Genomic DNA, 19,940 nt, shown 5'->3' on the forward strand with positions numbered 1-19,940 from the left:
AGCTCGCACCTAAACCATTTATTGGGTGTTGGTGAATGCTATTGGCACACTTTGGAAATTATGAAGATTTTGAATTGATGCACGCTTTATATGGGACTCTTCTTGGTTCTGGGATGGACATTTTTCTTTACTTTTATATATGTGTTTTTGCAACTTGTCTAAATGTTTTCAGGTCTAATGAATTATGGGGAATTAATATAGTCTTGTTTTTTAGCATAACACTTTGATTTACCGTTTGATTTAAGGTAAAATAGAATGGAAGGAAGTGCAAGATACCATAGTAATAGCTGTAGTAGGCGGGCAAAGCCAGAAACATAGGTACCAAGATATAAAAAGAAGGGGCAATTCCATCTTTCAGGCATCTCTTTGAACGATTTTGCATTGTTTTAAAGGATAAGTTCACCATTTGTAAAAATAAATAAATACATATCTTTTTGCAGGTTAAAAAAAAAAAAAAGTGCATTTATTATTATTTTTTACACTGCAGCCTGTAAAGCATTGGCAGGATCCTGCAGACTCTCAGTCCGCTGCCTACCTGTATCTGCTGTATGGACCGTTCATTGAGAACTGCAAGCCGTCTGCCACAGTGGCTGACAGTACTTGTACTTCATTCATTCACAGACATTTGTGATCGACTAATGAGGCTGCGAGGGAGGAGCCCTGCATGGTCACGCTGTTTTTAAAGCGGAGTTCCACTCAAAAGTAGAACTTCCGCTTATCTGTCTCCACCCCCCCCCCCTCCGGTGGCATCTTTCAGGGGGGAGGGGAGAACGGGTACCCTTCGCCACTTCAGGAGACAGCGCTGTATCCCAGACGTTCGGCCCCCTCCTCCTTCCTTCGCCGCCGGGCCAATTAGAAAGCACAGCGAGCTCCGCACATGCACAGTATGGAACTGGCTGTAAAGCAGAAAGGCTTCACTGCCGGGTTCCCTTAGCAGGAATGGCGGCGGCTGCACCCAACAGCCCTTCTGAAGATCGGCTGGGGTGCCGACATCGTGAGCTCATTGGACAGGTAAGTGTCCCAATATTAAAAGTCAGCAGCTGCAGTATTTGTAGCTGCTGAGTTTTAATTTTTCTTAGGGGTGCTGGACCTCCCCTTTAAATAGTGACAGCGGGTGCGGGGAGAAGAAGTGCAGGCAGGTGCTGTATTGTAACATCTTACATGATACATTAAAAATATGGGTGAAAGATATGGTGGACTTGTCCTTTAACAGAGCAAAATGCCATGGCTATCTTGTCTGAGAACAGAATTTCAGCCTCCAAAGGGTTAAGGGTCATACCCATATTAAACTTTCCTCAACAAAGTTCTGCTAATTACAACTTCTCTTTTTCTTTTTCTTTCTTATGGAAGTTAATTAATGTGTCCTATATTAAATTGTGTGAAAACGAGGAAACGGCACTTATCTGTGCTGCTTTTCTGAGGTTTTTAGAGACGTATCATTCCCCAATTATTGAAATGAGCTGGCAAAGGCAGCATTCATTTCAGCTTCATGAGCTGGCAATAAACAATGCCACCAGTGGAGCAGAAAAATCAATTTAAACTTTAAACTGAGATCAGAATGAGAAAGACCACAGTGAGAAGAACATCTTGTTGTCGATTAAACACTTTGCATGCTCTGGTACAAACCGTACAGAAAAGAAAGAAGTAAACAAACCCAAATCAAGCTGTAAGACATATATGGCTACACCACAGGAAAAAAAAAGTGCTAATCTGAATGCTAAATAAAACTGCCATTGAAAAGTTAAGTTCCGAAATTAAACTCTCTTGTTTCTTTTTGTGTGAAAAGAGGACTTTTCTATTGGCTTTCAGAGTATGCTAAGCTTTAGCCTGGAGCTTAATTTAAAGCCTAACTCCCGGTTTACGTTTATTTTAAATAGTTTGCTTGGGCCAAGCTGACCCTGACAAGCTATTTCCTTTACTAACTGATGCGCCTGCTGTCACACAGTATAAACTGTATGTAGTAGAGAGGTGGGTGGATGACGTCACAATCTCCACCTCAGCCAATCAGAGGAGCCTTGTGTTTGCTGATAAATAACAAGGCTTCCTTGTGAATGGCTGAGTCGGACTCAGCCTGACTTGATTTGACTTGATCGTCAAGTCCTGGGAGGGCGTCTATTAACGTCCTCTCAAAACTACGCCCCCCGTGGCGTAACATCCAGTGCGCTCTGTGATACTTTGAACACAGCTGATCACAGATCAGGGTACAGGGCCAATCACAGCCACCCTTTACCATGTGATCAGCTGTGTCCAATCACAGCTGATCACAATGTAAACACACTTGCCGGTTATCAGCATTCCTCCATTTATCAGAGGAGAAAGCCGGTAACTGGCTAGTGTGAAAGGGGCATCTACACTGATAATCAGGGTCTATAAGCGCCCTTCAGTGCCGCCTAACAGTGCCGCCTCAGTGCAGCCAATCAGTGCCCAGTGCCTGCCTTTAGCAAACAATAAAAAACCCAGTAGTGATTAAATACCACCAAAAGAAAGCTCTATTTGTGTGAAAAAATGCTAAAAATTTCATATGGGAACAGTGTTGCATACCCGCGCAATTGTCATTCAAAGTGCAACAGCGCTGAAAGCTGAAAATTGGCCTGGGCAGGAAGGGGGTGAAAGTGCCTGATAGGCAAGTGGTTAAAGAGGACCCTTCAGCTTACCCGCCCCCCCTATTTTTTATGTCCCTGCTTACCTGGTGGTGTTGTAAGCACAGTTTGGATACTCACCCATCCACTGGATCCAGCGTTGTCCCGCTGACATTCATGACTAGCGGCACATCTTCGCGAGGCCCCGCCGGCTGAACCCAGAAGAGCTTTGCGATGATGTGCTTCTAGGCCCACATGCTTCTAACATACTGAGACTCTAAAGGTCTTTTGGGATATGTAACGTGCATGTCATTTGTCTAGGTGACTGGCGTGCATTGAGGGGAGGGGCCGAGCTGTTTGATGAGAAAAATAAAAAAGGTGAAAAAAAATAAAAAAACTCCAGGAATTTTGTAGAGGAGGGGAGGAGGGTTGTAGTGGGGGGGGGGGGGGGGGGGGGTAACTTGTCAAAATGGGTGAAGTTCCACTTTAAGGACTTTTGGGAAAAAATATAAAACACTACTTACCTCTGCTCCTAAGCTCAAAGACACAATCTCATCTTCAAACGCTGATTGAGTATCAATGTGTGGGGGAATGCCTGGGAAACAGTGGGAATGCATTAGAATTTTTCACTGCAGGATAAAAAAAAATTAAAAAACCCTGTGGACAATTTTAGTTTACTTTCAAAGAAAAAAAATGTCAAACAAACATCCTACCCTTTTCCACCCAATTTAATAATTTCCACAGCACAGTCTTAGCAAATAATCAGTGAACTAAAAAGCACTGAATGAATCAAGTCTTTGCTCCTGATGGATTTTTCTGCTTAATGTGATTACACTAATCACACACACTCCACAACAAAATCAGTCAGAAACCAGTTAAGCTGGAAAGCACCAGGAGAAAACCCAGAATGACACATAAAAAAAAGTAAAAAATAAAAATCTGCATGTAGATGGTGTCTCTAGTTGTATTTACATACAGGCCCCCCAATGCTGTGTAAGACCACAGTGCTGACCATCGACCATGCTTTTCTTTCTACATTTTCTACCCATTCTGACCACACTTACATTAAAACGTTAGTCAGAAAATTAAGTTCTGCTATATCACTTCAGGCTGGCCCCTTTTGCAGGTATAGCCATGTAGAACGTTAAAAAAACAAGTGTCTATACTGTTTAAAATCCAGTAATACACTGTCCCACCCTGCTCTGCACAAGGCCACTGGAGGCTGATCTACATACACCCTAAAGGTTTACTGCTGCTCAGGGGCTCTGGGCTTCAGCAAAATGGCAGCCTCTAGCAAGAAGAAACAGGAACAATACTGGAGGCAATTTACAGCACACATTAATTTTAGTAACAATTATTAATGTGAAACGTGTGCCCCCAGCTAAGGAACTTCACTTCAACAGTTTATTTGGTATTTTTAAGCCAACAATGCAAAACATCTTACTGATGTGATCACAGTAAAAATACATTTTTAGTTGCTGCATATTTAGCATGTTATCCTTTACCTACTAAGCATATCACCCTTGGCGCTAACTTAAGGTTGGGTTCACACTGCAGCACTGAGCAGCTCACAGCAGGGGTCCCCGTTTACCGTTTCAGGTACGATTCTAGTCCAAATTTTTGGCTGAATTCGGACCTGAAATGGACTAGAGGATACATAGGACTCCTGTGCAATTCGCACCGGAGTGTGTGAACCAGCTCCATTGGGAGCTGGTCACAATCTCCTGACACCCAATTCACAATAGTGTGAACCCAGTCTAAAAGAAAAGTTTTAGAAAAAAATAAAACAAATAAATAATAATTATATATACACACACACTCACCTAGGTGGATGCAGCATCGATCTGATCAATCAATCTCTGCCCTCTACCTCTCCTTTAACGTACGTGCAAACCCTAACGATAAACTTCTCTTACAGTTTTTTCTTCCTTTTGGTCTGTTAGGTATACATACCATTGGAAGTGTTCTGAGCTGCCCCGTGTCCTCTGCATACTTCCTATGTTATCTCAAAGGGCCTTCCTAGCTCTTATTGTGGGCACCAGAATTATTAGCCTTTATGTTGTAGAGATCTGACAGTAATGTAGTTTAGCAAAAGTGAACAGGGCAGGGGTGACACTACAAAATCCACAAAATTGTGTGCTGTCAGCCTACAACAGGACTTACAGGAGATGTGCTGCATTTTTTATTTATTTTTTAATCTGGCCTTGACATACATTTCAACAAATAGTCTTTATAGTGATATGGTGCTTTTTTGCCTTCATCAGAAAAGGATTCCCACCGGCTCACCTTGTCCTGGCTCATACTGGTTCACTGTTAGTTGGTCAGGTTTGTGTTTTATAAGCCCTTGTTGGAGGCATTTGTCCAGTACAACATTACAGGACTCTGGGAGGCCTGTGAATACAGAAACAAATATTCTTATACACACTATGGATATATTATGGATGACTATAAATAAAAAAAAATGAAACATACAGCAGTCTGAGACAGAAAGATAAGTATTTAACATAAATGCATTTGCAATATATCTGTATGTCTGAAGGATAGTCACTACTTTTAAAATATTACATGCTTGATGAAAAATGATTTCACTTCTGTAAAATTTAACAGGACTGACAAACAATGATATCACTCCTACTGTAAAACATGCACCACCCTGCTCATGACACTTAATGAGCAGTACAGTGCTGGACGGAGGGCGGGAGACACAGTAGCACTTTGGAGGGGGAGAGGGAGCTGCCAGAGTTATTTTTTTATATTAACAAGCTGGTGGTTGGTTGTTAGGGCCGCCTGCATCCTAGCAACCAATCACCTGCTGGTTAACCTTTAAAAGTTAACTCCGGCAGCTCCCCCCCCCAATCCAGTACTGCTGTGCCTCCCGCCCTCTGTCCAGAACTGTGTGGAAGTCGCTGCATCCTCTTAGCTGTTTGCTCTCTGTGTCCAAGCATGCAATACTCGACATAGTGGAGGTCTGGCTTGTTGTTAGCTTTTAGTGGAGTGGAATGTGGGTGGAGTACCTGGAATGGAGACTGTTTAGTATATGGTGAAGTACTGTACACATTGTGGTGATACCAGAGATATGGGTAACTTGTGTATGATGTAGCCAGTGTAAGAAGGGCCAGTGTACCCCCCATGTACAGCAAGCAGCGTCCTGCTCCACAAGAGGATCACTACTATTAAAGTATAACTAAAGGCAAAGCTTTTTTTTTGTTTTGTTTTTTTAAAGAGTGGAGAGGGATTAGAATACCTGTCAATATGCTGTATAGTATTTTTCTTTTTGTCTTGAGCCCTGTGGCATGGCTGGGGGGGGGGGGGGGGGGTGAAGGGCGGCAGAGGACATGGCTGTGGAGGGGGGAGGGGGGATAGTGTAAATGGCTGTAAAGGGGGCAGAGGTCATGGTTATGGGGGTGATGATAAGGGAGGCAGAGAAAAGGATGGAATTGTCATTTGCAGGGAGGACTGAGGACACTAATGTAAGAATGCTTTTGTGATATTAGAGGGGGTAGGCTTTGATGTAAAGGATCTCAGTCATCGCACAAACATGCAATCTGGACCTCTGCTGGAAGAAAATTTTACCAATCGGACCTTCGTAAATTTAAATTCAATACCCCTGGTATACAATATTTGCGTGCAGACTGTGCAGCTGCTCTCTAGGACCTATTTATACTAGACATGGTTTAGGCGAGTGCTGGAATACCCCCTCATTGTCAAATAGACCTGAACACTTCTCAGATCTAGGGCAGGTGAGAAGCAAAAGCATCATTTGTTTTGAGATTAGCATTGTTCTGGTTTGTAATATGTAGATCAGGGGTGCCCAACCTCTTGAAGAGCAAGGACCACTTAAGCAACTTAGTAACCGGTCGCGGGCCACAATGAGCGGAGCAGGCGGATGACAGGTCCGAGTACACTCCGTATATGCAGAGCGGACACAGCCCACTCTACTCTATGGGCCCTCCGATCTGCCCAGATGGAAGGGGACAGATCCCCTTCTGTTTTTTGTTTTTTTTAGCAGATTGGCTTGAAGGTAGGCGGGTGTAAACGGACACAAGTCTGTTCACATTTGCCCCTCCATAGGAGGTGAATGGAGGATCTGATTGGGTCGGACCGATTGTGTGAAAGGGGCCCAAGGCTGCTGTGGTTTACCCAGAGCACTGCACCTCTGGCTTTCCTGCAGGTTAGCTGCACTTTGCCATAGACTTCTATTATATCCTGTAGTTGTGGTGCACTTTCTGAAAGCACACCAAACCCATAGGTAATAACAGAAGTCTATGGCTCAGTGCAGGTAACCCGCAGATGCACTGCACCTGCGGATCAGTTTGAAAGCAGCCCGGTAACCACCGCAGAACAGATATGCCCATATATACACTGTGATTTTAGTATTAAACATACCTTTAATAACAATCTTCCATTCGGCTATTGCCAGCTGTTGCTGTCCCAGGCAGAGTGAATTTGGTATCACTCGGCCTGCGACAGGAGTTGGCGCTAAACAGGAAGCATTGTCTTATGTGGCTCTTCAGCTCCTTGCTTCCTCAGCTGCCAGCTTCATTCACAACACTGATGCTCTGGGATGGCGCGATGGGAACCCGCGATCTGTGCTTGCCAACCAGCCATCCCAGAGCAGAAGGTCGTGGGCCATATCAGAGGGCTCTGTGGGCCACTGGTTGGGCACCCCTGATCTAGATGGTGTCAGAGAGTGAGCACCTCCTTCTCTTGCTGCCTTACTGGGACTGAGACATGCAAAATGATCTTCCCAATTCCCCTGGACACCATTTAGACTGCAAGTGAAAGAGGAGTTCACTGTCTCACCCATGGAGTTCAGCTTATCACAATGGGTACTTTGACTGGTAGTTACATATGGTGTCCTAAAACTGTTCTTGACCAGGGTCCTTGGCAATCATGTCTTCCACTGTATGTTACTACCTTTCTTAACTTCTGTGCGCCTTCTGATCCTGAATTCATTTTGTTACGAAGGGCTCTACATCCAAGGAAAGCATCATATACTTGCTATACACCTGTACTTTGCTCTACCGTGAACAACCCTAGGTGGGCTGCAACCTATAAGCTACATTTAACTTTTTTGCGCAAATACAAATTTTACAGATCATTTGATAGGGCTGGTCATCTTTCCTTAAATCAGTTGGAAAAAAGCACACAGATCATGCACTCTAGCATACTTTTTGTTGGGTCAAAATTAGTATAAGCTGCATATTTTTATCTGACTATCCAATGAGGCTCCCTGAGAAAGAGGATGGATGGTAGGACTTACCTCTTAGAGTAAGTGAAGTTGTGCTTTTAGAACCGATAATATCAGAAAGAAGAGGCTTTGGATAACAAAGGTCTGTCTTCATGTGCTCTATTCATATATTCCTAATGAGAACCCAGACTAACAACATTTCACTCAGAATAAGGCTGACTTTTCAGTTATTTGTAGACTAATGCTGGGTACACATGGGCTTTTAGTCCCCCTGTCAGAATAAAAAGGCACAGTGGGGGAGATCACCACACCAACATCACATGTGTTAGTGCAGAGATCTGTCAGCCTGCTGGTTTGAACGAAAAAAAAAAAAAAACTAACAGTGTGTACTAGGCTTTAGCCTAAATAGACAAAAAACGTCTAGTAATTCAGTGCAGTTGAAATATCAGTTCATCATTAAAGTGGCTGTAAAGGTTTGCATTTTTTAAATAAAAAGTAACAAACATTCCTATACTTACCTGTTCTGTGTAAGGGTTTTGCACTGACACAGACAACAGGACTCGGCCCCGCCCCCCGCTCTCGTGTCACTGGATTTGATTGACAGCAGCGGGAGCCAACGGCTCCTGCTGCTATCAATCTATCCAATGAGGACAGAGACAGCGGCTGGAGCCACTGGGCTCCTGCTCGCCGCTGGAATGGATGGGTTCAGATAAGAAGGGGGGGGGGGGGGCTCTGGGGGCAGCAGCAGCAAAGAAGGTTTTTCACTTTAATGCATAGAATGCGTTAAGGTGAAAAACCCAGAGGCCCTTTAATGTGAAACTCCAGCCACAAATACTGTTCTTTTAGTTATGGTAACTTTCTATTCTGGTGGCATTTAATTCAGCGGGTGTTTCACTCCTTGCCAGTTATATAACAAGTCATGGTTTAAGACTTACCTCCAGGTAAAGGCTTGTCCTTGTCTATGTTATTATTATCATATCGGAACTCGTACCCAAAATGCTTCACTTGCCTGTGTTTTAACGCTTTCTGATTTTCTGCAATTATAAATCATGTATTCCGTAAAACACAAACCTTGGGAAAAAAACTGCAAGAAATCGTTTGATACCTGCTCTGTGTTTACATTAGAAAGCTGCCAAGTTACTGCTGGAAGGAAGAGCAGAGATGCTGGGGGGAAAAACTAGAACAGACTTGGCTTGAATTGCTCCACAGTGCATCTGCAGAGGTCAGGGATGGCTTGTTTAAAGCGTTTGTTAACCCCAAAAAATCCCTTAAAGTATCTTATACAACACAGTGCTTGTGCTGTGTCATTTGGCCCCCTGTAACACCTGAAATACCTGGCTGATCCTGCCAGTTTCTACCCTCCCCCTGTACGCTGACTCCGATATATCAGGGATGCCGAGCTCTGACATCGGAGTCAGTGTATGTACCTCCGTCATCTGCCTCCTGTGTCCTCTCCATTTCTTCTCTATGCCTGATAGCTCCACGCCCGCGCCGACCCCTCCCATCCGTGCCGGCCCCTCCCGTCCTACTGTTCAAATTACTGTTTATGTATCATTTAATTCTCTCTGTTTTTTAAACTAATGGCCCCCTGTGACTGTGCTTTATGAAAATAATGCTGTATATACCTTGTTTACAGAGCGCTGATCTGCACTCACTGACCCACTGCTTCTCTCCTCTCCTCCTCCCCTCCTGACTGAGGGGGATTCTTGGCCCTGCCCACTGCATCTGTCGGGCCGAGAGAGGAGAGAAGCGGCAGGTCAATGAGCGCAGATCAGTGCTCTGTAAACAAGGTATATACAGCATTATTTTCATAAAGCACAGTCACAGGGGGCCATTACAATAGAAAAACAGAGAGGATTATGAAAAATGACATTGGTGGGTTAACAACCACTTTAAGGGCTCATGCACACGGCAGCTCAAAGCAGCTTAAAGAAGCGGCTCCTACGGGCTTTGGAGCTCTTTTATTTTTCTGCCTGGAAACTCCCCTCCATGTTAGCCAATGTGTCCATGCATACTATGGCTTTTTCAGGAGCTTTCAGGCATATGCTCCTACAAGCGCGAAAATGTTTGTTCCAACTTTTGTTTTGTTTATACAGTGGTTAAGAAAATACTATCTAGGAGGGTTGGGGAAAAAAAAAAAAAAAAACTTATACTTAAAAAAGGTCAAAGGAGCTTGAAAAAGCTTGAAGTAGCTCAATAAGGCTGGATTCACATCTATGCATTTTTAGTGCTTTTCGCATATTGCAGATTTGCACTACAGAATGTGTTCCATAGGAAACCATGGTACATGGATTGTGGTGCAAATCTGCAAAATGCAAAAAGCACTAAAAATGCATAGGTGTGAATCCAGCCTGAAAAGGCGCACAATAGCACAAAAAAGCACAAGCTTCTTCAAGCTGAAATAAAAGCTCAAATGCCTGTAAAAGCAGCTTTTTTTTTTCTTTTATTGGCAGCGTGCATGAGCCCTAAAACCCATTTATACTGCATGTTAACAAAAAAAAAATTTTTAGATTTAACCAAGAAGCATGATTCTTTGTTGAGATGAAATTGTTTAATTTTGGTCCCATCAAAAACAACTGGCATTTCCAATCTGAACGAAGACCTGAAGCTCTTTTGAGCAAAATGTAAAAATACACTTGTTACTTTTGTTACATCTAAAAGAAAATGGGAAATATTGCAAGATTGATCTAATTCTAACTAAAGGTGTTTGGGCATCTTTAGATATTTTACTTTATGTATATATCATCAATGTATTTTCTTATCCAAAATGTATCTTCCCTATTAATATATGTATGCTCTAGCATTTTATCTAGACTTTGCGATCTGCTTTGTGTGTAGATTTTATAAGGTGCATACTCACTGCAGTTATCCATCTCCCAGTGAATGCTTTCCAGCAACGTCAGTTCTTCTTCTGGAGAGACAAAATCTTCTACAATGATCAAGCCAGAAGGTAAGGGGAGAGGGGACATCGCTTGGACTTCAACTGTAAATTAAAAATGAAAGCACCATGTTTTGGTCAATTTTATTTTAAAGTGTATCAATTTTTAGATAGACGTTTGGCATCATGTTTTTCATTTGTACGCAACCTGTATTTTTACTAAGAGTTAATACAGAGAGCAACCAAGATGGAGGCCAAATGTGTAAATACTGTACACTTCTGGAGAACATGTAAAGTCAGTGTGGGGTAAACTCACATTATTGCAGGACAGCTAGACAACCTGATAATGTATAATATGGAGGTGCTAGAAGAGTGTGATCACTTGTTACTACTAATATCCATACCTCCCAACTTTTTGAGATGGGAATGAGGGACACCTATCAGCAAAAGTATTCAGGCATAGGACACGCCCCCTGCCACACCCCCTTAAAGGAGAATTGTACAAAAAACAAGGTAGGTTAAACCCACAAGTGCTTTTTATACCACTACTATTCCTTTATATTGGCTTTTGGAATTTACAAATGCAGCAATTTAGAAATCAGATAAAAGGTTTAGCGCTGGAAAACACTTTCTGATAGGTAAAAAGTGCATTTTTATATACAACTATATGGATCAGACCTAAATGAGGGAAAATGAGGAGGAATGAGGGACACTGATCCAAATCAGTGACAGTCCCTCAAAATCAGGGACAATTGGGAGCTATGTAATATCTTCAATTGCAGTAGAAAACAAAATATGCATTTATGCTGCAGTTAAACATAAGGCCTCGGTAATGCACATGGGCTTCTTGTGTTGGTGTGGGAGAAATTAATCTGGGGAGCAAAAATAACTTCTCCTCTCGTACATTTTTCCTTTGTTTACGTTTGTTTGTACATGCCTTTATCTGCATAAAAGCAGGCTAAACAGTCCAGAAAACAAAGACTAAATGAACCTAGACACTGTTAAACAACCAAGTGTGCATTCAGTCATAGTAATGCATTACATGCTTTCAGATGAGAAGTTAGCTCCAAACGCATCTGGACACAAATTATTTTGATGTCTGTGTGCACAGGGCCTAAAGCAGAATATATATCTTGTTCACCAAATTCCCCTCCTATAAGAGTTGTCATCCTGTGTTGCAACTTGGGCAATGACACCACTAATAGCCTATGTCTGCCCTGCCTGTTAGTGCCTAAATTGCATCCGTCTCTTACCACAGCCTGGGTGACTGTCAAACATGCCCACTTGAACCTCATCAACCTGCAGTGCTGACGCCAAACATAGTTTTTAGCAGCAACTTGCATGTCCCATGAAAAATAGGATTTTTAAAACCGCTTACCTGTAAAATCCTTTTCTTTCGAAGGACATCACGAGACACAGAGCCACAGTAATTACTGATGGGTTATATAGGTATCACTGGTGATTGGACACTGGCACACCCTATCAGGAAGTTCAACCCCCTATATAATCCCTCCCCCTTGCAGGGATACCTCAGTTTTGTAGCCAAGCAATATAGTGTATTAGAAGAGGGGCGGGACCTCTGTGTCCCGTGATGTCCTTCGAAAGAAAAGGATTTTACAGGTAAGCTGTTTTAAAAAATCCTATTTTCTTTCTCGAACATCACGGGACACAGAGCCACAGTAATTACTGATGGGATGTCCCAGAGCAATGCTACCTGAGGGGGGGGGAACCACGACCAAGTAGGGTGCAATCAGACCTGAGGACCCTGTACCGCTGCCTGCAGCACACTACGCCCAAAGGCGATATCCTCATGCCTTCTCACATCCACCTGATAGAATCTGGTGAATGTATGAACTGAAGACCAGGTTGCGGCCTTGCAGATTTGAGCCATAGAGGCCCGGTGATGCACTGCCCAAGAAGCACCAATAGCCCTTGTGGAATGTGCCCTGATCTGAAACGGAGGAATCTTCTGTTTCAAACCGTAAGCTTGAATGATCAACTGTCGAATCCATTTAGAAATGGTAGCTTTTGACGCTGCCTGTCCTCTATTGGGACCCTCTGGCAGCACAAACAAAACATCCGTCTTGCGGATCTGAGTAGTTGCCCCTAGATAGGCCTTAACTGCTCTTACTACATCCAACGAATGTAGAGATCTCTCTTCCGGAGAACAGGGATCTGGAAAAAAGGAAGGTAGAACAATGTCTTGGTTTAAATGAAAATCAGAAACCACCTTCGGTAAAAAACTAGGATGAGGGCGTAGTACCACTCTATCCTTGTGTATAATCAAATAAGGCTCCTTACAGGAAAGGGCTGCTAATTCTGATACTCTTCTAGCAGAAGAGATGGCCACCAGAAAAATTAATTTCCTTGTCAACAAGACCAAAGGAATCTGACTTATTGGTTCAAAAGGCCGTTTCTGTAACACAGCCAGGACCAAATTCAAGTCCCAGGGGTTTAGGGGCGCTTTAACCGGAGGATTAAGACGCATCACCCCCTGCATAAAGTTTCAGACCAAAGAATGCGAAGCAAGTGGCCGCTGAAATAATACTGATAAAGCAGAGACCTGGCCCTTGATGGTACTCAAGGCCAGCTTCATCTCTAATCCCATCTGTAGAAAATCAAGGATTCTACCTATGACATATTTCCTGGGATGCCAACCTCTGGATTCACACCAGGTTATATAAGCCTTCCAGACTCTATGATAAATCATCCTGGAAGCTGGCTTCCTTGCATTAATCAAGGTAGATATGACAGGACCTGAGAGCCCACGACTCTTCAGAACGTGGGTCTCAATAGCCAAACCGTCAAATTTAGCGTTTGTAAGGCAGGATGGAACACTGGACCTTGAGATAACAGGTCTGGGCGTTCCGGTAGTGTCCACGGGGAACCTACCGTCATCCTTACTATTTCTGCATACCAAGTCCTTCTGGGCCAAGCGGGGGCCACCAGAAGTACCGACTTCCTTTCCTGCCTGATCCTGCGAAGGAGTCGTGGTAGTAGCAGAATAGGCGGGAATGCGTAAATCAGTGAGAACCGATGCCACGGAATCACCAACGCATCCGTCCCGCATGCAAGAGGATCTTTTGTCCTTGCCACAAATCTGTCTATCTTTTTGTTGAATCGGGATGCAAAGAGATCTACATCTGGAACCCCCCATCTTTGGCATATGGCCCAAAAGACGTCGGGATGCAGAGACCATTCCCCTGGAAGTAACTGCTGGCGACTTAGATAGTCCGCCTGCCAATTCTCTATTCCCGGGATGAAAACTGCCGATATGCATGGCACATGCATCTCTGCCCAGACTAAGATCTGGTTCACCTCTTTTTGAGCAGCTCGGCTCCGGGTGCCTCCCTGATGATTGACATAAGCCACTGCTGTGGCATTGTCGGACTGGATCCTGACCGGACAACCCTGTAGCCTGATAGTCCAGGCCTTTAGAGCTAGATGTATCGCCCGGATCTCCAGAATGTTGATGGGTAAGGTCCTCTCTGTCTTGGACCATACCCCTTGGACCGCAGCCTGTTCCAGAACTGCTCCCCAACCTGACAGACTGGCATCTGTTGTTACCACCGTCCAGGTAACCGGTAGAAAGGATTTCCCCTTCTGCAGGTTTTCGGGTATGAGCCACCAATTGAGGCTCTGACGCACCCCATGCGACAGGTGCATCGAAAAGTCTAATGCCTGAACCTTCTTGTTCCAGGTCGACAGAATACTGTGTTGCAGCATTCTTGAGTGAAACTGAGCATAGGGAACTGCTTCGAATGAAGACACCATCTTCCCTAGTAGCCTCATACAAAGGCGGACTGAGGGACCCTTCTTGGTCCTTACTGTCAGAATCAGCTCTCTCAAAGCAGTGATCTTTGCCTGGGGTAGAAATATTTTCTCCTGTATCTATAATCAGACCTAAATACTCCAGTCTTCTTACTGGTTTTAGGAAAGACTTTTCTAAGTTGAGGATCCAACCCAGGTGTTCTAGATACCTGACCGTGGTCCTCAAGTTTCCATTCAAAGAGGCTACCGACCGGTCTATCAAGAGCAGGTCGTCTAGGTATGCTATGACAGCTATACCCTGAGCCCTTAATCTGGCCAGAGGAGGAGCCAAGATCTTTGTGAACACTCGAGGTGCAGTGGCTATTCCGAAAGGCAGAGCCACAAACTGGAAATGGCGCCCTCCTACCTCGAAGCGCAGAAACTTCTGATGAGCAGGAAAAATGGGCACATGCAGATATGCATCTCTGATGTCTATTGATGCCAGAAATTCTCCTCCCTGCAGGGTGGGAACTACTGTTCGAATTGATTCCATGCGGAAGGATTGAATCCTTAGGAATCGGTTCAGATCCCTTAAGTCCAAAATGGGCCTGACATCCCCATTTGGCTTTTGGCCCGTAAAAAGGTTGGAATAGAAGCCCAATCCCTGGTCCTTTGCGGGAACTATCATAATGACCTCCTGCGACAAAAGTCGCTCTAACGCTAGAAGGAGCGACTGCTTCTTCTCTGGGTCTCTGGGAATATTTGATCTGAGGAACCGAGGAGAAGGGAATTCCTGAAACTCCAGCTTGTACCCTAAGGTTACCGTGGAGACTACCCATCTGTCCTGGAAGTCCTCGTGCCAGAGCTCTGAGAACTGTCGCAGTCTTCCCCCCACTCGAGTGAGCGGGGGCGCCCCCTCATGCAGAGGTCTTAGTGTTTTGCCTAGTAGGCTTCTTTCCCCAGGACTTCTTTTGTCCCTGGGGTTGACTCTTGTCTCTGGACCCCGATGGAGGCGGCCGTCGAGACTGCCTGGAGGCTGAAGCCCCCGGCGCTGGGGAAAGAGTCCGTTTGAAAGAGGGACGCTTACTCTTCTTCTTGACAGGTAAGAGAGTGCTTTTCCCACAAGAGATTCTCTTGATATAGTTATCCAAGTCCTCTCCAAACAACCTTGCACCACGAAATGGAAACCCAGCCAGTAGCTTCTTACATGGTGCTTCGGCTGACCAATTTTTCAACCATAGGATTCTACGTATATGCACCAACCCCAGTGAAAGACGGGAGGTTTGCACGATAGAATCTCTAATGGCGTCAACCACAAAGCATAAGGCCGCTGGAAGGTTAGCAAACCCCTGGGCCTGCTGTTCAGGTAATACTTTGATGACCTGCTTAACATGGTCTCTTAAGTATTGACAGACTCCAATCGCTGCTACTGCAGGTTGGGCCACCGATCCTGCTAAGGAGAAAACATCCTTCAATAGGGATTCCATCCTCTTATCTACAGGATCCCTGAGCATCTGAGCATTGTCTACAGGACAAGTCAGGCTATTATTTACGGAGGAAATGGCGGCATCAATAGCCGGTATTCCCCACATTTTAATAAACTTTTCTTCCATCGGATAAAGTGTTGAAAACTTTCTCGGCGGAAAAAAACGTTTGTCTGGGTGATCCCACTCAGAATAAATGAGCTTTTCAAGTAAAGTATGAACAGGAAAAGCATGTGCTGCTTGGAAAGGTTTCAGTGACCCCAAAGCAGAAGAGGATTAATTAGCAGTTTCAGGTATGGGCAACTTAAATGTGGAGCGGACCAATCCAGTGAGGATCTGCACTAAGACTTTCTCCTCTTGGGAAGTCGCAGAGGGTCCCTCTCCACCTGATTCCCCCGAAGAGGAATCATCCGTCCCATCCCGATCCTCTGAAAGGGATTAATCTCCTTTATCCCAGAGCTCCTCTGTCTGAGGGTCTTGGGGAACAGAGGAAAGCCTAGTGCGTTTTCTTCCACTGAGTGAAGACGTAATCACGGCCATTAATCTTTCCTCTAGACCATTAATGGTTGAGGAAAAAACCTCTTGTGTATTATATACAGGGGCTGAAGTGCCAGAGGCAGGTGTAGCCCCTGACCCCGATGGCTCTCCCCGGCTAGCCGTCCCTGGCCCATCTTTAGGGGGGGGGAGGATGCTGCCGACAGGGGGCCCTCAGAACCTGAACGAGATCCCCTAGTGTCTCTGGTTCCTGGGGTGCTTGAACCTCTTCTACCCATAGTGCAAAGCAACAAGGTGTGAGGTATACAAATGAACACTGCCCGCTGAGCGATGTAGTCTGGCTAAAAGCCTTGCTACCCAATGCTCAGTCTGGTGTTACTTCAGTAAATGCTGCCTAGGAGAATGCCTGTGTCCCACCTTACATGCGACCGTCAGCTCTGTGTCTCTCAGAAGGCTGAGTGCAGCTGTACAGAGTGCCTTTAATAGCCTGCAGCTGGCCTGAGTGGGAGTCTAAGCACTCTGTGCTGACGTCCCGCCCCCTCCTCTACCGCCCCCCCCCCTCGAGTTTTGAAAAAAACGAGCGCTTCCTGCACTGCCGACTCTCCTGTCATGCTTCTGGAGAAAGGCTGGGGATTGGGGGGGGGGGAGGAGGAGGGAGGCTGGTAACAAGATCTGCCTGAATGGCTATCTTCAGAGATGGTGGCCATTAGGCCGCAGAGCCCGGGTGGTATAACCACTTTCTAGACCCCTGTGGCCCCTCTCTAGCCTGGGGGGGAACATTCAAACATGAGAAATCCCCCCTTCCACCTTACCTGTTTGCAGCCTGCTTGAGACGCTGGGACATAATCAGCGATTACAACACCTGAGACAGAGTCAGCATGTGCAGGTTTGTGCTCTTGGCAGCCCCCGGTGGTCACAATAGGCATAGCATGCATTTACCTTAAAGGAGAAAAGCCACTAGAACTCAAAAATTCTGTGGAATCTCCTCTTACCTTATCCAGCCGCAGGGTGCTGTTTACACAGACCCAATCTTCACCTCTCACGGTGGGCTCCGTTTGAAAAAACCGTCAGAGACTGGGGCCCCCATCAGTAGGGGGATCCAACAGTTCTGGGACCGTAAAGCACCTCGCCAGAAATTAGGAAGTTTAAAGCCATTTTCTGATCTGCGGGGTCCAGCTCTCTAAAAAGAGAAGCATTACGGGTAAAACCTCGTTTCTTCGGACACGAGGCCCGGGTACCATTCAATTCGGCCATGAAAAGACACTTTGAATGGATCCGGTTCGCCTGGCTTGCCCCAGTATAGGATCTTAGGATATTCCCTTTGGAGCTCAGCACAGGACATCTTTACACGTCCATCACCTAAGACACTGGCGTAAAAACTGAGGTATCCCTGCAAGGGGGAGGGATTATATAGGGGGTTGAACTTCCTGATAGGGTGTGCCAGTGTCCAATCACCAGTGATACCTATATAACCCATCAGTAATTACTGTGGCTCTGTGTCCCGTGATGTTCGAGAAAGAAATAGTATTGTGTACGAGGCTTTAAGGTTTGACCTCAAATGATATGATTTTGGCAAATCTGTCAAAAAGCTGCAGATTTTTGTCTTCAGATTTACCAAAACCATGTAGTGCAAGGTTCTGCCTTGATTGCATACAAATTGAAACTCTTAAGGTTTGACCTCATATTACATGGTTTTAAAGACAAAAATCTGCAGAAAATCTAATAGTGTGTATGGGGCCTAAAGCCTCGCCACTTCGGTCTATCGTGAATGCAATAATGCAAGACTCATTTATCTTACTGACCGCTCAGTCTCCTCCACCCCACACTGCCAATTCCTGCATTAGCTTCCAATCGCCAAATGACTAAAACTGAAAATACTAACATCATCATGCAAAGCATTCACAACTCTGCTCCCACCTACATCACCAATCTTGTCTCAAAATATCTCCCAAACTGTCCTCTCCACTCCTCCCAAGACCTCCTGCTCTCTATCTCCCATGCTCACATTCAGGATTCCTCCAAACCTCTCCCAACCCTTTGGAACGTTCTACCCCAATCTGTCCGGCTATCTCCTACTCTGTCCACCTTTAGGTGATCCCTGAAAACTCATCTCTTCAGAAAAAAAACTATCCTGCCTCCACCTAAAAACTATGTTTTTACATCCTCTATCAATTTATCCCAAAACATTTATCGCCTTGTGACCTAGAAACTTACTGGATTTCTGGAGGATAAACAGATATTTTTCTATACTTCCAGCATTTAAAAAAAGAAAAGAAAAAAAACACATGTATTGCTAAGATGTACTGCATATGTTTTTTTGTCTAGACATATACTTTAAAGCGGATCTTCATTCCCCTCCCCATTTTTTTTAACCCCTGCTTACCGGGGGTTGTCTTCTGCACATTTCAGACACTCACCCACCTATCGGATGCAGCGTTGTCCTGCTAAGACCTTTCGTTTTCTATTTTATCATCACTCAGTCCCGCGCCATATTTTTTGTGACATCATTAGCAGGCACAGGCTTCTCCGTGTTCAGACGGCGGGCATACCGATGGCGCACTGCTAAACCCGCCCCCCTTTTTCTTTACTGAATGGAGAGACAATGCCTCCTGGGATATGTGACAGGCATATCCCAAGAGGCAAAGGGAGCCCAGTACACATCATTCGCCTAGGCCAGGAGTGTTCAAACTTTCTAAACAAAGGGACAGTTTATTGTCCTTCAGTCTTTAGGGGGCAGGACTGTGGTCATTGGGACGAGAAACTGTCTCAGCATCAGCGGGGAAAAAAAATAATGCCCCGTTGTTTGTTTTAGGGGAAGTAAATGTGCCTCATCATTGGTGTCAGTGGGATAAATTGTGAACCATTGTTGGTGTCACTGGGAAGAACTGTGCCCCATCATTGGGCCCCATTGTTGGTGTCATTGGAAGGAATAGTGCCCCAGCATTGGTGTCATTGGGCCCCGTTGCTGGTGTCATTGGGATAAATTGTGCCCCATCATAGGTATTAATAGGAGGAATTGTACCCCTTCATTGGTGTCAGTGGGAGGAATTAAGGCCCCAAGGGCCAGATAAAAGCAAGGAAAAGGGCACACCTGGCCTCTGGGCCGCAGTTTGGAGACCACTGCCCTAGGCGAATGATGTGCACCTGGGGTATAAACTTTGTTCCAAAATAAAAGGTAAAAATATTAAATATATAAAAGCACAACTCTATTTCGGGAAAGAGGGGTGAAGATCTGCTTTAATGCTAGAAGATAGAATAATGTTAGAGTGTATCACAATAACACTCCTTACATGCTTTACTGGCACATAGCGAACTTTGCTGTGAAGCGTGGCCTAAATTATTTCGTATTGATGTTTTCTCTTCTATGAGGGGGAAAAAAAAATATACTGCACGCCGTCTGTTTAGGTGTAAAGTGAATTCTTGAAACCACTTATAAACAGAATCAATAGCTGTGCTCTTAGGTCCTGTAATTCTGCTGCACTAGTCCTAAATAGCTTGCTGTTCTGTCCTAAATTACAGAATGAAAGAGAAGATCCCAGCATGAGTTTTCATCTAACTCTGCA

General features: G+C 44.8%; 1 protein-coding gene across 1 annotated transcript in view; it reads right to left on the bottom strand.

The window, feature by feature from the left end:
• The window catches only part of ALKBH8 (alkB homolog 8, tRNA methyltransferase), an 88,430-nt gene that overhangs the window by 42,744 nt on the left and 25,746 nt on the right, over positions 1 to 19,940 (bottom strand). The window contains exons 4-7 of the mRNA XM_073613130.1: positions 10,631 to 10,753; positions 8,706 to 8,804; positions 4,866 to 4,970; positions 3,104 to 3,174 (exon numbers count right to left, since the gene is read on the bottom strand). Coding sequence (XP_073469231.1) covers positions 3,104 to 3,174; positions 4,866 to 4,970; positions 8,706 to 8,804; positions 10,631 to 10,753 — 398 coding nt within the window. The remainder of the gene's footprint in view (positions 1 to 3,103; positions 3,175 to 4,865; positions 4,971 to 8,705; positions 8,805 to 10,630; positions 10,754 to 19,940) is intronic.

The sequence above is a fragment of the Aquarana catesbeiana genome, linkage group LG02 (genome assembly GCF_042186555.1).
Source record: "Aquarana catesbeiana isolate 2022-GZ linkage group LG02, ASM4218655v1, whole genome shotgun sequence".
NCBI classification, from domain to species: Eukaryota; Metazoa; Chordata; class Amphibia; order Anura; family Ranidae; genus Aquarana; species Aquarana catesbeiana.